Source organism: Balaenoptera acutorostrata, chromosome 8, assembly GCF_949987535.1.
Source record: "Balaenoptera acutorostrata chromosome 8, mBalAcu1.1, whole genome shotgun sequence".
Classification (NCBI taxonomy): Eukaryota; Metazoa; Chordata; class Mammalia; order Artiodactyla; family Balaenopteridae; genus Balaenoptera; species Balaenoptera acutorostrata.
The window spans coordinates 21868252-21885186 of record NC_080071.1 but is presented as its reverse complement, the minus strand read 5'-3'; the positions used below and the strand labels follow the sequence as shown (position 1 = coordinate 21885186).

Genomic DNA, 16935 nt, shown 5'->3' with positions numbered 1-16935 from the left:
CACCCATTTATGATAAAAACCCTCTAGAAAGTAGGCATAGAGGGAACTTACCTCAACATAATAAAGGCCATCTATGACAAACCCACAGCCAACATCGTTCTCAATGGTGAAAATCTGAAACCATTTCCACTAAGATCAGGAACAAGACAAGGTTGCCCACTCTCACCATTATTATTCAACATAGTTTTGGAAGTTTTAGCCACAACAATAAGAGAAGAAAAAGAAATAAAAGGAATCCAAATTGGAAAAGAAGAAGTAAAACTGTCACTGATTGCAGATGACATGATACTATACAGAATCCTAAAGATGCTACCAGAAAACTGCTAGAGCTAATCAACGAATTTGGTAAAGTAGCAGGATACAAAATTAATGCACAGAAATCTCTTGCATTCCTATATACCAATGATGAAAAATCTGAAAGAGAAATTAAGGAAGCACTCCCATTTACCATTGCAACAAAAAGAATAAAATACCTAGGAATAAACCTACCTGAGGACACAAAATACCTGTATGCAGAAAAGTATAAGACACTGATGAAAGAAATTAAAGATGATACAAATAGATGGAGAGATATACCATGTTCCTGGATTGGAAGAATCAACATTGTGAAAATGACTATACTACCCAAAGCAATCTACAGATTCAGTGCAATCCCTATCAAACTACCACTGGCATTTTTCACAGGAGTAGAACAAAAATTTTCACACTTATTATGGAAACACAAAAGACCCCGAATAGCTAAAGCAATCTTGAGAAAGAAAAACGGAGCTGGAGGAATCAGGCTCCCTGACTTCAGACTATATTACAAAGCTACAGTAATCAAGATAGTATGGTACTGGCACAAAAACAGAAATATAGATCAATGGAATAGGATAGAAAGCCCAGAGATAAACCCACGCACATACGGTCACCTTATCTTTGATAAAGGAGGCAAGAATATAAAATGGAGAAAAGACAGCCTCTTCAATAAGTGGTGCTGGGAAAACTGGACAGCTACATGTAAAAGAATGAAATTAGAATACTCCCTAACACCATACGCAAAAATAAAGTCAAAATGGATTAAAGACCTAAATGTAAGGCCAGACACTATAAAACTCTTAGAGGAAAACATAGGCAGAACACTCTGTGACATAAATCACAGCAAGATCCTTTTTGACCCGTTTCCTAGAGAAAGGGAAATAAAACAAAAATAAACAAATGGGACCTAATGAAACTTAAAAGCAAAGGAAACCATAAACAAGACGAAATGACAACCCTCAGAATGGGAGAAAATATTTGCAAATGAAGCAACGGACAAAGGATTAATCTCCAAAATATACAAGCAGCTCATGCAGCTCAATATCAAAAACAAACAACCCAATCCAAAAATGGGCAGAAGACCTAAATAGACATTTCTCCAAGGAAGATACACAGATTGCCAACAAACACATGAAAGGATGCTCAACATCACTAATTATTAGAGAAATGCAAGTCAAAACTTCAATGAGGTATCACTTCACACGGGTCAGAATGGCCATCATGAAAAAATCTACAAAGAATAAATGTTGTAGAGGGTGTGGAGAAAAGGTAACACTCTTGTACTGTTGGTGGGAATGTAAATTGATACAGCCACTATGGAGAACAGTATGGAGGTTCCTTAAAAAACTAAAAACAGAACTACCATATGACCCAGCAATCCCACTACTGGGCTATACCCTGAGTAAACCATAATTCAAAAATAGTCATGTACTGCAATGTTCATTGCAGCTCTATTTACAATAGCCAGGACATGGAAGCAACCTAAGTGTCCATCGACAGATGAAATGGATAAAGAAGATGTGGGACGTATATACAATGGAATATTACTCAGCCATAAAAAGAAACAAAATTGAGTTATTTGTAGTGAGGTGGATGGACCTAGAGTCTGTCATACAGAGTGAAGTAAGTCAGAAAGAGGAAAACAAATACCGTATGCTAACACATATATATGGGATCTAAAAAATAAAATGGTTCTGAAGAACGTAGGGGCAGGACAGGAATAAAGACTCAGACGTAGAGAATGAACCTGAGGACACAGGGAGGGTGAAGGGTGAGCTGGGACGAAGTGAGAGAGTGGCATGGAGATATATACACTACCAAATGTAAAATAGATAGCTAGTGGGAAGCAGCCGCATAACACAAGGAGATCAGCTCGGTGCTTTGTGACCACCTAGAGGGGTGGGATAGGGAGGGTGGGAGGGAGACGGAAGAGGGAGGAGATATGGGGATATACGTATATGTATAGCTGACTCACTTTGTTATAAAGCAGAAACTAACACACCATTGTAAAGCAATTATACTCCAATAAATATGTTAAAAAAAAAAAACATGACTTCAGAGGTCCTAAAAGTTCATACTCCCTCTCCCTAATTGTAACTGGCAATAAAATAATAGTAACAACCACACACTCATGCAAATTCTTGGTATCTTCACTTATGGCTACTGACCATGGTCAAGTTGTTGATACTGTGTGTGTTGTTTCAGTTTCCACAATGAGTATAATAGTAATAAATAGTAGTGAAATGGGACTTCCCTGGTGGCGCAGTGGTTAAGAATCCGCCTGCCAATGCAGGGCACACGGGTTCACACCCTGGTCTGGGAAGATCCCACATGCCACGGAGCAACTAAGCCCATGCGCCACAACTACTGAGCCTGCGCTCTACAGCCTGGGAGCCACAACTACTGAAGCCCGTGCACCTAGAGCCCGTGCTCCACAACAAGAGAAGCCACCGCAATGAGAAGCCCTCGCACCGCAACGAAGAGTAGCCTCCGCTCGCTGCAACTAGATAAAGCCCACATGCAGCAACAAAGACCCAACGCAGCCAAAAAATATATATATATAAGTAAATAAATTTATTTTTTTTAAAACAGTAGTGAAATGAGGATAATAGTACCTTCATAGAATGATTATTAGATAATAGAGCATACGGGAAATGCTCCACCAAATGGCCTGGTACCCAGCGGATGGCAGGTGTCTGTTATGTTGCTCACATCATTGCCTCAGCTTGGAGTTTCCTCCCCACCACCTCTATCTACCGAATGTTACTCATCCAAGGCCTGCAGACACTCACTTTCACCCTGATTTCTCCCTCTTTTAAATACCTAGACCTCCTGTTGCCTGCACCATTTATGAGGCGTTTACCACGTATTTATTCTTTTATTCATCCAGCAACTCATGGGCTAGGTACTGCAAACACAGAAGTGACTAAAACAGATACAGTCACCACATTCATGGGTCCTATGGCCTGGGGAGGGAGACAGACATTCAACAAACGAGCAAGCACATAATTATTTAATCCAGCTGTGCTAAGTGCTATCAAGACAAAGTGTGGCATGCACTGAGATCCTGTCACACAGGAAGTTCACCTAGCCTGCAGAGTCAAGAAAGATTTCTTTGAGGAAGTGACATTCAAGTTGAGGCTTAAAGGATACACTGCTTTCTACTGTCACCATAGACAATAAATATTTATTTAGGATCTATAACCTAGGTGGAATGTCAATGCACATGTACTTACAGAAAAAACAGCCAAGAAAGAAAGAAAGGAGCATTCATAAAGCTGCATACAATTTCAGGGGTTCACAATCCCCCTGAACTCCCACTTAGGAACCCCTGCTACAAGCAAGTAGCACTGAAAGGATGTGAGTGAAGGAAAGGTGGCATGTTTCAGACCATGTTTAGAAGCCTTCACTTTCCTGAGAGGCTAACAGCCGTTGGCAGTGAGGTTAATTGAGAAACTATTGCAATACAATGCAAGCTAGAGCTCATACCGCCCTAGGCTAAGGTAGCGGCTTTAGGCACTCATTAATTAAGTAAACTAATATTTATCGAGAGCTCTGGGACAGGCCTGGTTCTGTTAATGAAGAAGAAAAGATCACTGCTGTCAGGGAGCTCCAAGCTGGGCGGGATCAGAAAGGTAAGCAGCCACAGACGTGGAGGGAATCAGAGCAGCAGCAGATTGTCTTACCCAGAACTTGCCACTGCCCATTCCCTACAGAATTAAGTCAAAGTCTTTAATACCATGTTCAAGGCATTTCACAAAATAGCCACATCTCACCTTTCTGCTGTCATTTCCACTTAGGCCTGCATGACAGCTTCTTTCAATACGCACCTGCACCCTGCAGGGCGGCCGCACTGGACTCTTGACTGTCTTCTGACACTGCTTTGCCTTTTCCTGCCTCTGTTCTGTCAGTATTTTCCTCCCACCAGCTGTGCCTGGTCAAATGCCTACCCATTACCCATTCTTCAAGGCCCAGTTGAGGTGTTGCCTTCCTGGAAGCTTTGTGGAGTCTCCCCATTCATTTTGCCCTGAGTTACTGTGTGTGCCTCACTCTCCCCCAGTACTCAGTAAGCTGGAGAGGGCAGGGGGTCATCCTTTGATCTCATCCTGGGAAGTGCCCAGTTCCTGTGCTGACAGGTGCTCAATATATACACTGAACCGAAAGGCAGGGGCCTGGGGAGAGAACAGGGCCAAGGGAGCTTTGGGAGCCATCATCCAAGCCTTGGTGGTTGGCATCAGAAAAGGTAGACTTCCTAATCACCTCCTCCTGGACGAATTCACCCTGTAGGGAGGGAGGGAGGCCATCCCCTGCGCACACCATGTGCTCAGTAAATACGGGTTTAAAAGTATAGGACATTCATATCCAGGTGACTCAGATCACCCTATTTATAATGATGGCGGTTCCCACAGGCTGAGGATAAATTCTACTCTCACAATTACCAGTTCTGGATGCAGACTTCCACATTTCTAGTGGATTACTATTGTTGCTGTTTAATTATTAAGAAAAGAGCTTACTTGCAAAAGCCAAATGGTTATAAAGTCTAATCATCCTTGGAAGTATTATAGTGTCACTAGAATAGCTCTTGCTTTTAATTCTTTAACAACTGTGGGTCGAACCTCATTGTGCCATTATCTCACCTTTGTTTGCACTATCAAAATACGCAAGACGTTGCCAAGGACGACTGAATTCTTTGGCTCGACCGCAGCTGTAACAGGATGGGTGCACATTTCCCTCTTCGGGGTACGAGGGGATGTGGGTGCCTTCCCAGGCCAACCGTGCAAAACGAAGAAGTCATGCCTGACTGAGGTGCGCTACGCAGAAAGCAAGGTCCTAAAATGACCACCCACCAGGGCGGTGCCAAGTCCCAGCAAGGGCCGCGTCTCCTCAACTGTACTGAAGAAGCGGCGGGGCGCAGGACCCCCTCATCCGTTAGTCTGGGCGGCGCTCTGCCCTCTGGCCTGGCGCTCACCACCCGCCCCCTCGCGGGGCCGCCCTTCGCAGGTGCGCAGAGCTCCTTACGCCTCGTCTTCCCGCCCTGTATCCGCACCGCCCCCCCCCCCCACGCCCTGGGACCAAGGACGTGCTGATCCGATTGGCCGAGGGCGGCGGGGGCGGGTCTGGGGCGCCCGGGGAAGCCAGGGGCCAAGGCGCTGGCGGGGCTGACTGCGCGCACTGGGAGGGCAGGGTGCCGAGGGCCCCCGAGGATTCGACTGACCCGCCCGAGCCGGCTCAGGATGAGGACGCGCTGGGCCAACCCTCTCCGTGCGGCGGAGCTGCTGGTGCTGCTCCTCCCGTGCTTCGGTCTGGTGGAGCCCTCTGGTCGCTCAGGTAACCGCGGGCGCGTCCGCTCGCCGGCCGGCTAGGGACCTCGACGTTGCCAGGCCGGCTGACTTTCCTCGGTTCGGGTTAGGGCTGCGTCCCGGGGTCACGTCACCTCTGCTTTGCTCGGGGCTGGAGCCGGACAAGTGAGCCGAAGGGAGGTCCGGGGAGAAGCAGCTCCATTACCCCCCGGGGTCCGGGAGGAGGGCGGGGTGGGGCGTGGGAGCGCAGGGCTTTTCTCGTGCCGAGGGCGAGGAGTCCTCCGTAGGGGAGGCACCCAGAGCCTTTTCAGAACGAGGCTCCCGCTCCTGCCTCGTCCTCTCTCCTCTAAAATCTTGCTTCCCTAGAGTATAGGGCTCCTCAACACCAACCCCCCCCACCAAGCCCCATCCCACCCATCTCGCCCATCTCGCCCCTCCTTCGTCCCTTGGTCACCTTGGCCACTCAATGTCAAGAGGAGCTTTCCACCCACAGCGCCAGAATGAGTAACGATTCCCTGACTTCACTGCGCTTATGGTGCACATCAAAAAGCCGTGTCTCCTGCAGTGGCTATGGCCGTGACTTTGTTATGATGCCCTCCCCCAGTGCCTCGAGCAGCGACCGTTTCTTCTACTTGGCTTATCATCTCCGGACCACCGCCCCATGCCCCACCCCAGAGGCCGGTGGTCCCGCGGTGGAGCTCAGGTTGCTTGCCCGGAGACCTCCTGCCTGTCACTTCAGAAGCAGGACCAGGATCAGACACCCTTTGCTGATGCTCTGGGCAGTGCTTGCCGCACCAGCCCCTTCGCAGCACCCGGAGTTTGCTTTTACTTTCTCTTTTTGCCTTGGCCAAAGGTGTGCTGAGGATTTTGTTTCTTAGTCTGGCTGCTTAATAGGCAATCAGTGAGCCGTCCCCACCTACCACTTCCGTCATCTTGTCTAGATGAGGAAGTAAAAGATGGTCGAGGGAGTTTTTGAAAAGCTTCAGTTTGCTTGTGGCATTTACTTTCTTTGCAGCTAAACTAAGTTACTACATGAGTTATAGTTTGTTCAGAGTATGAGTGGCATCATCTTATCTACATCAAGAACTTTTTAGTTGACCCTGTTCTGACTCACACTTCTGTGTACTTTGATCCTCCATGTTGGAAACTACCAAAAGGCCTTTATTGCCGTGAGAATTCTATTCTGCCTGCGCCATAATCCAGGGAGAAAATTTTCACTGTAGCGACTAACTATAGTCAAAGCACACTAGACTTTCAATCACTAAACTCTCGGTTTCCATCTACATTTGCTTTAGTCTTATCTGTTTTGTCTCCCCCATAGAACTCAAGACTTCCTTAATTTTTGCAGTCTCTACAATCCCTGGCCTTTCTCATCAACCCAAAGCAAAGAGCACAAGCTTAACGCCATTATTCCTGCACTAGGTCCTCGCAGGTATTTGTTTTCCTGCATCCTTCCCCACCTTGAGCAGCTGCTCTGATCAGCTTACACACATCATCAGACCAGACTTGTGGCCCTATTAAGGGAAGCGCTGGAACTTTGAAACCCTAGCCATTTGGGTAGCTTGTTGGCAGTATGCCAGCTTCATGATGCTGGTGACGGCGTGCACTTCATCACATGTACGCAGCTAGGTTTGCACAGGTGGTCTCCATTGCTCAGATGCTGGAGGAGTACCTCTGTGTCCTTGGGGAAATGCCAATTGCTTAGTTAACTTTTTTTGTCTCCTTGGAGAGCCAACAGCTTGAAGTAAACTAATTCTTCAGGGACTTCTGAGGTTCTCACCAGCCCACACCACCCAGTCTGAACCCCATGACTTTCTGACTGCTAGTACACTGATGTGGACCCAGAGCTGTCACTTCAGGACCTGTTTTTTGTTTGTTTGTTTGTTTGTTTTGGCTTTATTTATTTATTTTTGGCTGAGTTGGGTCTCCGCTGCTGCACGCGGGAGGACCTGTTTTTGAACTGGCAAATCCAGACTTCTGAGTCTCTCCTAGTGTACACTCTGTGCACACATGGTAGCAAATCCACAAAATGCTTAACAGTGTGGGCTGTGGAAGTTCCCCTGAAACTAAAAACGCTGCAGTCTTCATCCTTCTTGCCTTCCCAAGCCATCTCTTCTCCATTTGTCTGTGGTTACAAAATGCTGAGGTCCAGCTTCTCTTTGGAATGTGCAGAACTCTTTGGTTTAGGGCTTGTAACAAAGGAGTTACTTCACAATCAGACAATAAATAGTTTTCCTGTGATGGTCTAAAAATTCATTTTCAATTATGATAATGCTATGTAGCAATTTCCTCTCAAACACCAGTAAAATGTTTATATAAAACGAAACATTAAAAAGTGCTGCTAGAGGTGTTGAGGCTTCTTTTCATCAACCTCTGTCTTTTAGACTTGTCCCAATATTGTATTTGTAGGTAAATATTAAAATTCCATTTAGGGCCAGTATAAAGTGAACAAGATGCAATATAAGGCTATCAATACAGAATCTGTTTTATAAATTGCTCTGCAATCACCTTTTCAAAGTGTAATACATTTCTGATATGTCATAGACCCTTATTTAACAAATTTTCTAAATAAATTATTTTCATACTTTCTTAGTCTTTCTTCCCACTCTTCAACCTACCCTCCCAATAGGGTCACAAGACTGGGGCAGACTGAACAGCTTCTTCTTAAGGGTAAAGAAAGATAGGGGAAAACATCATGAGTACAAGACTCTCCCTAGGTTATGTATTATGTATGACTGCTTACACATACATCATGTCTGAAGGCTAATAACAAGTTCCCTTAAATCATATCAATACTTAATGTATTTGCTAAGTGATCACTATAGGTGTCAAGCATTGATATTACATACTTGGTTAAAAGACAGATTTAGAATGAGGCAAGTATCTATAATCATAGATGTTTGCGATTAGGTAAGAAGCTTGGCAATTCCTCTTCAATGTAGCTACTCCACACCTCTCCTGTAGTCTTTCAGAGGTCCTACAAGCTTGTTAAGTCCATGGGTGTCCTAAAAGTTAAACATACAGTAAATGGGAAAGGTTAAATTTTTTTTCTCTTCCAAAGAGTACGTATAAAGCAGCACTGTCACTTAAGTGCACATGCCCAATACAGATGGAATTCAAATGACCTAAAATTCTACTAGCATGACATAATAAAGTTGTGGACATCTGTTTAAGAACAATATGCAATGAACTTAGCACAGACCTGTAAAGCCTACAAGGCTGGAAAAACTCAGTTAGTAGAAGCATAGGATGTTAGTACTGGAAGTGACTTAGATTTCTTATATCCACTGCTTTCATCTTACATTTGGAGAGTAGAAGACCCTGGGGAGATTAATTGACTTCCCCAAGGTCTCCCAGCTAACCAATAGCAGAGGTAAGTCTTCAGTCTAGGACCCCTAACTCCTTATTCCACTGCTCTTTCCACTATTCTAAGAGCTGTAGCTAATCCATTGGATTCTGCAAAGGCAACTTGGAAAATCTAGAACTCCAGATTGCAAAGGTAGGCAAAGCTGGGGTCAAAGGGCACAGAGCAAAGTGCCCAGGAAAGATTATAAAGTGCAGGGAGATTATAAGGCAAAAGAGGGGAAGGTTCCAGCAGGGGTGGCCACCGCTCACTCTCCTGCAGAAGCAGACTTCTTTTTTTTCTGTGGTAATTCCTGATACTTTGGAACACAGGAGAGGTGAGAGGGAATAGGTTGGGAAAGAGGTACATCACTGTCTGATAATCTTCTAAAATAGTACATTTTCCTTTTTTTTGTTAACTATCCTTCCAAACTGTGCCCATAAAATAGAGAATGGCAGAGTGATATCAAAGAAGAGTGAGGGGGCTTCCCTGGTGGCGCAGTGGTTGAGAATCTGCCTGCTAATGCAGGGGACACAGGTTCGAGCCCTGGTCTGGGAAGATCCCACATGCCACGGAGCAGCTGGGCCCGTGAGCCACAACTACTGAGCCTGCGCGTCTGGAGCCTGTGCCCCGCAACGGGAGGGGCTGCGATAGTGAAAGGCCCGCGCACCGCGATGAAGAGTGGCCCCCACTTGCCGTAACTAGAGAAAGCCCTCGCACGAACCAAAGACCCAACACAGCCAAAAATAAATAAATAAATAAATAAAGTAGCTATAAAATTAAAAAAAAAAAAAAAAAAAAAGAAGAGTGAGGGATGGAAGCTGCTATCCAAACAGATCTAGCTGCAACCCTAGGCAGTATTTTAAAATACCAATTTGAAAGCAGAAATAAAGTTTTAAAGGATTTTGCTCTTGTTGTTCCTGTTGTTTCTCTTGGTGCTGCTACTGCTATTTAAAACAAACAAAAATTCCGTCCAAAGTTCAAACTGGAATTGGACTTAATTTTATAGTTGTTACTTGCATGGTGAAATTTCCCCTCAAGGCCTTAGTGTGAGAATTTTTAATTCTGCAAGCCTGTGAATTATTATTAGAAAAGGTGTTTAGTGTTAGTAAGACCACTGAATGTGAAGCTGGTATCAAAATGAAAGTGCCTTTTGGGAACTAAAATCTTACAGCTCCTTCTGCTGAACCCTTCAGTTCATTGACAAAGATTGCTTACGTTTGTCTAAACTATTTCAGCTCACCAACGTGAGGTTCTGTGCTATACCTTCAAAAAATGTTTCTTTGTAAAAGCACTGACCAAATTGTTCAATTGTCGTTTGCTGTAACAGATGTGACCCTTGCTCCACAAACTCAGGTGTGCAAGCAGCAGTGCACTACTTTATTTTCATAAAATAAAATTAAATTTTGTTCTGAGGTCCCATTCTACCAGATTAACAGAAATTCAGTTTCTGTCACTACTGAGGTCTTCCCCAGCTCATGCAAAACTGCCAGGGAAGCATTTAGGGAGATCCCTCCCTTTGCCCTCAGCTCACACTGATTACTTCTGAGTTTCCCATTGTCCAGACCTACTGGGTCTTGAATCCTGTGGCTCAGGTGATTTCTGGAGCTCAGGTTTGACCTTCCTGGGTGATCCAGGTGGTCAGTCCCCACATCCCCTCCCCAGGGGCATCCTGTCACCTTCCTGGAGGTACAACAGTGGAGCTTGTCATAGGTCCCCCTACCGTCAGAACCCAGGCCTCCATTTCTTCTCATCCTTTTATCCCACTCTTCTACTTCTACCCTATTTCCTCTCAGACACATTAATGTCATATAATAATTTACCCTGCTGTAGTAGCCAAAATGTAAGCAAGACAGAATTGCAGTCCTGAATAAGCTCAGGATATTTTTCATTGACTACAGGTCACTTATCTAAAGAAGATGAAAACTAAGGAGCTTCTTCATCTTATTAAATAAGGGGGGGAAACAGTTCACTGAATGGCTCTGACAAATATGCATACTATTCTAAGTGCTTTGCGTGTATGAGCTCATTTTATCCTCACATCTACCCTATGAAGTACTGTTTTACACAGGAGGAAGCTGAGGCACAGCAGGTAAATAACGTCCTGATCACATGGCCGATAAGTGATAGAGGCAAGCTATAAACCCAGGCAGACTGGCTCCAGAGCCCATGCTGTTACACAACACTGAACTGCCTCTCTGGCTCTCACTGTCCTCCGACCTTGTGTAGAACATTACAGTTTATACAGCTTGGAAGGTGTTAACAGTCCAGGGGTGCCCAGACTCTCCTTAGCAAACGGGGGCCAAGGCACATCAACCACATAATTCAGAATCCTGAAATGTCTTTTCTGCCTGTCTTGTCTCAGGTAATGATTCATTCACCATCGTTAATGAAAACACAGGCAAGTGCATCACGCCGCTGAATGACTGGATAGTAGCAAAGGACTGCGATGAAACCAAGGACATGTTGTGGAAGTGGGTGTCCCAGCATCGACTCTTTCATCTGCAATCCCAGAAGTGCCTTGGCCTAGACATTACCAAACCCACGGATTCCTTGAGAATGTTCCGCTGTGACGCCAACGCCATGCTGTGGTGGAAATGTGAGCACCATTCTCTGTACGGAGCTGCCCAGTACAGGTTGACTCTGAAGGGTGGACACGCCATAGCCAGTACCAATTTATCTGATGTCTGGAAAAAAGGAGGCTCAGAGGAAAACCTCTGTGCCCAGCCTTACCATGGTGAGTACCGGAGAGGCACTTTGACTCACTTGCTGCTGTATTTGGTGAAAGTGGCCTTGAACATGTACCACTGACCACAAGGACAGTCATGCACTTGTGAGGGGAGTGAGCTGGTGTTTAGTTCCAGACACCGAGGTCAGTGCCATTTGCTCCCTTTAACAGGCAAGACTAGGAGAGGTTAGGTGCCTTGTCAGAGGTCTTGCAGCCATTCTGTGGCACCCTGGGATTTGAAATCTCTCCGGTGCCTGAGCATATGTACTTCCTATGATTACATCCTGAACTCCAGAGAAAAGGAAATGTTAGAGTAACAGGAAGTCCTCTACACAGGATAAAAGTCAAATGATCTAGTAAAGTTGAACCTACTCTAAGTTAAAAAAGAAGAAAGAGAAAGGAAAAAAAAAGGAAATGAATTTTTTCTCGTCTGCAGATTTGGATGTAATGGAAAAACTTTCAGAGTCTTGCGGGCTTTACTTTTATTTTTGGCGTGGCTATCACACTTGGATGTTTGTATTTATGATTCAACATTTTAAGAGTGGACTTTTTCCTCACTTGCTTCCAAATATAAGTATATGAATACAGCTCTTCCTCCACTTACAATGGGGTTATGTCCCTATAAACCCATCATAAGTTGAAAATATCATAAGTCAAAAATGCATTTAGTACACTTCTACTGAACATCATAGCCTGGCCTACCTTAAATGTGCTCAGAACACTTACATTAGCTTATAGTTGGGAAAGATCATCTACCACAAAGCTTATTTTATAATAAAGTGTTGAATACCTCATGTAGTTTATTGAATACTGTACTGAGAGTGAAAAACAGAATGGTGTGTGTCAGTTGTTTACCTTCACGACCGTGTGGCTGACTGGGATCTGTGGCTGCAATCCACGAGAGAGGATTGTACCATGTACTGATAGCCCAGGGAAAGACCAAATTCAAAGTACGGCTTCCATGGAATGAGTATCGCTTTCGCACCATCACAAAGTCGGAAAATCATAAATCAAACCATCGTAAGTCTGAAACTGTCTTTGTTGCCTTTGGGGGAGCTGATCATGAACTTTGTTTTGAGTCTAGAGACTCAGTTATAACAAATTTCTGAGTTTAAAAAGAAAGAGTAGATTCATTTTTTAAACCTCTAAATGTAAATTACCCAAGCAAATCTTTTTTCATTATGCTGCTCTAACTTACATCAAATGTTGGTGCATATATATATATATATATATATATATATATATATATATATATATATGTATGTATATATATTGAATTATCTAAGTCTTAACTATTATCTGTGCTCTTCTTTGCTCATTTACATAGCTTTACAGAGATTTTCCTCTTCTCTTAAGCTAAATTTGGCCTCCCATTCTTCTTGTCTCTGCACAATTTTTTCTCCTAGGGGAACCTCTTTCTGTTTCCTAGTGAAGATGCAGCAGCTTCTGAGATGTCAGGTTCTGCTGTTACGGGAAATAGTAGAGAATCAGAGATGGGATTTTCCTTTTCTTCAGTCCTCAAACCTTAAGTAGTTGAAAAGTCTGCTTCTGCTAGCCACTTCCTCCTAACCTTAAAGAGCAACTGCTTTCTGGATACCACTTAATGGCAAGCTTAAATTTTGTGCTATAAAAGCCTTTCTCTAACTTGGCAGCTAAGAGAAAACATGGAACCAAACAAATTGCCTTTTGAACCTGATTTGACTTGTTTCCTTGTATTTGTTCAAGGATTAGAAAAGATAATTTTCTTGGCAGGGCTCTTTCTGTCTCCTGCTCCTAATTCTTTTGAGGGACGTAGTTGTAATTATAAATTCCCTCAGTCCCCAAAATGCCTTTATTTCAGCGTAACTGGTTTTCTTTGTAATCCTATGTGTTTTATTTTATGCATTTATAATATTCTTCTGAGAAGAGGGCTCGTGTGCTTCACACGGCTGCCAAAGTGATCAGTAGCACAAAAAAGATTAAGAACCCACCTAGGGGACTTCCCTGGTGGCACAGTGGTTAAGAATCTGCCTGCCAATACAGGGGACACGGGTTCGAGCCCTGGTCCAGGAAGATCCCACATGCCGCGGAGCAACTAAGCCTGTGCACCACAACTACTGAGCCCACACGCCTAGAGCCCATGAGAACAACAAGAGAAGCCACTGCAATGAGAAGCCCGTGCACAGCAATGAAGAGTAGCCCCCGCTCGCCACAACTAGAGGAAGCCCGTGCGCAGCAACGATGACCCAACGCAGAGAAAAATAAAATTAACTAATTAATTAATTTTTAAAAAAACGAGAAGAACCCACCTAGGGTGTCACCCAGAGAAAGCTAAACAGCGCTCACCAGCAAGAGCCCATAGGCATAGAGTGTTTCTTGACCTTAGCAAATACAGTATTTGGAACACTAAATTTCCAGATAAGAAACTTAAAAATTTCTAAGAAAAGATGCATGTAGTCCTGACTTATCAACATATACCTCAAGTTTTAACATGCACAGAGGCCAGGGCCAAACGTGCCTCTTCTTCATTCCTCTCCAGGTGACTAGTACCATCGAAGTTGCATGTGTCAGAAATCTACAAGTCACTCTAGAGTTGCCCTGCTTTCTTCTCCCACCATTCAAATTTAATCAAATATTAAGTCCTGGCAATTCTACTCTTTTAAATTTATGCAGTCCCTTCCTGTTCTTGGGTTGGAGACTGCTGTCTTAAGTTAGGGACTTCCTCTAGGACTGCTCTCTCAGACTCCTCATATTGGTCCCTGCCCCCTCCTTCTTGTCTAATTGTACAGAATAAGAAAGATAAGATACCTGAGTTCAACAAAGTGACGTTCAAGGTAACCCAGCTTGTTACAGCAAAGCTAAGGCTCAAAACCAGCATTGTGTTCCCCAAATTTAGCTTCTTTATTTCTCCCTTGGCTTTTGCTGTATAATTTCTTTTTTTACCTCTGATATAAGAACATTTATCTGTCATTGTGTCCTGGGTTACCTCTCTCCCCAACCCCCATCCTGAGTGAGCCATGTTTCTCTCAGAGAAAAATTTTAGCTGTATAAATTTTATGAATAAATTGCTCTTGACTAGCATCCAGGTATGCATTTATATCATTAAGATATCTTGACCTCACTAGCACTCTTCAAGTTTTGAATGTTTGGTGAATCATGCAGAGGAAGTAGACTTTTAGTGGAGGGGTGGCTGTAGAAGTGTCTAAATTCTGAGCAACTCAGAAGTCTGCCAAGCTCTTTAAACACTGAAACTATTTTGTCTTGTGTTACCAAAGAGATTAATGTTAGTTTTCCAGGACTTCCCTGGCAGTCCAGTGGTTAAGACTCCGTGCTCCCAATGCAGGGGGCCTGGGGTCGATCCCTGGTCGGGGAACTAGATCCCACATGCAGCGCCGTGCGGCCAGAAAAAAAAGAAAAAAGTTAGTTTTCCATATAAGCATCTCATCTCACAAATTTGTGCCTATTGTAGAATAATCTGTTGTTTTCAGGCCGCCATCACCATAAATTCATACATTCAGAGAAGATTCTTCTCAAGAAAGCCTGTGTCTCTGGGGAGACACTTGGGACTTAAGAGGTCCAGTAGCATCGAACAATGTGTAAGAATAAAACTAACACAGTATTGTGAAGCAATTATACTCCAATAAAGACCTATTAAAAAAAAAAACTCTTAGTGAGTAGTTAGCATAATTTAGCTGCTGCTCTTGTGGTGGTTGTTCCATGTTATCATTCTTCAAAACATATTGTGAACAGGAGAGTGTTTTAATTGAAGCCCAGCTTTGAGCTATGACACTAACTTGGAACCTGAGAAAGCAGCCATTGATGTCCCAAGTTGTCCTTATATGTCAAGGACTCTAATCAGAGAGTCAGTTCTCATCCCTGTCACAGCTGGATGAATGTTTCACTTAACTCTGCAAAAATGGGGATTTCACAAACAAGTGTAATACTTGCCCTACTGATCTTGTGGGCTTATGGGAAAGAACAAGTGAAAGTACTTTGTATCACAGAAACACAAGGTTTTACAAAAAAACCCTGATGGTTCTACAAATAATAGTCATTGTGCTCAGTGACTCTCCTTTTAAGTGCTGTAATTTGGGAAGAGAAATCGGTCATGAGCTATTGGGAGTTTTGGTATGGTTAAAAACAAAACATGCTAATAAGCAGAATCCTTATAAAATATAAGGTCAAATTACTCTTTAACAAAAGTACACTGTTCAAAACCATTTATATGTCAGAGGAAAACAAAACCAATGTTCCTTAAAAGATTGTTTGCAAGTAAAAGCATCTAGATTACTCTTCCTTTTTGCTGTACTGCTGCTTAATACATTCTAAACTGTTAAATTAAGTCTCACACTTAAGTTAAATGAACATTTGAGAATAATAAAGGATATGGAATCAAATTCTATCTTAGGCACACTTTCAAGCAAATCTATGAGACATTTTGAGGGACCCTAACAGCCTGGTAGATGATGCTAAGATCTGATTACTATGCTTTACCTAATAGTCATTATTTGATCTGGTAACAACCACGGTTTTAAACAAATTAAGGCTATGGAAAAAAGTGAGCGAAATAGTCACAGGGTTAGCTGTTCTATAAGACACCTCTCCAAAAGAACTGTTATCACCATAATTATTTAGCACTTCCTCTAGCATTTCCAGACATATTTGAGGTTAGAATAATTTTTCAGTTCCTCTCTGTGTACCAGAGGAAATTGTTAAAAGGAAAAGCTAGTTCTGCTACCTTGCTGGTCACCAGCTGGTTCCATGACTGCCTAGCTGAAGCTGGTTCTTCTTTTGTAACCTGAATTACCATGTCCTGCCCTCTCCAAGAGACTGCTGAGAGAGTCAGCAGCCCTTCCTCCTCCTTCCTCAAAACGCACAGCCTCAGTTCTACCACCAGACTGTAAACAACGGGGCTATTTGTGCATCTCTGTAACTGCACAGTTAGTTTCAAAGTCCACAACCAGCCTCAGTGATTCCAAGGTATTTTTCTAGCCTCACTCTTACTAAAGAAAATAGAGTGTAAGTTTAATCTCAAGCGGGGCACCCCTTCTGGTGAAGTACTCTGCTACCCGCAGTAGTCAGTTGATCCTTACTTGGTAAAGCTGGAATCTTTTAGCTCTTCATCGCATCACAGTTAAACAGTTAAGTTTTTGTAAAACCTTTACATGGATCATCTCATAGAATCTCATGAACAACCCTGAGAGCCCCATATCATTATTCCTAATTTGCAAATGCAGAAACTGAGACTGATAGAGGTTGGAGAGCTTGCCCACAGCCGCATAGTTGAT

General features: G+C 43.5%; 1 protein-coding gene across 3 annotated transcripts in view; it reads left to right on the top strand.

Annotated features, from left to right (window-relative positions):
- The first annotated feature begins 5462 nt into the window (after positions 1–5462).
- LOC103007881 (CD302 antigen) overlaps positions 5463–16935 on the top strand; it is a 134051-nt gene continuing 122578 nt past the window's right edge. For all 3 annotated transcript variants that reach the window (XM_007183155.2, XM_007183153.2, XM_007183152.2), the window contains exons 1-2: positions 5463–5625; positions 11306–11677. In XM_007183155.2, coding sequence (XP_007183217.2) covers positions 5532–5625; positions 11306–11677 — 466 coding nt within the window. In that variant the 5' untranslated portion in view covers positions 5463–5531. The remainder of the gene's footprint in view (positions 5626–11305; positions 11678–16935) is intronic.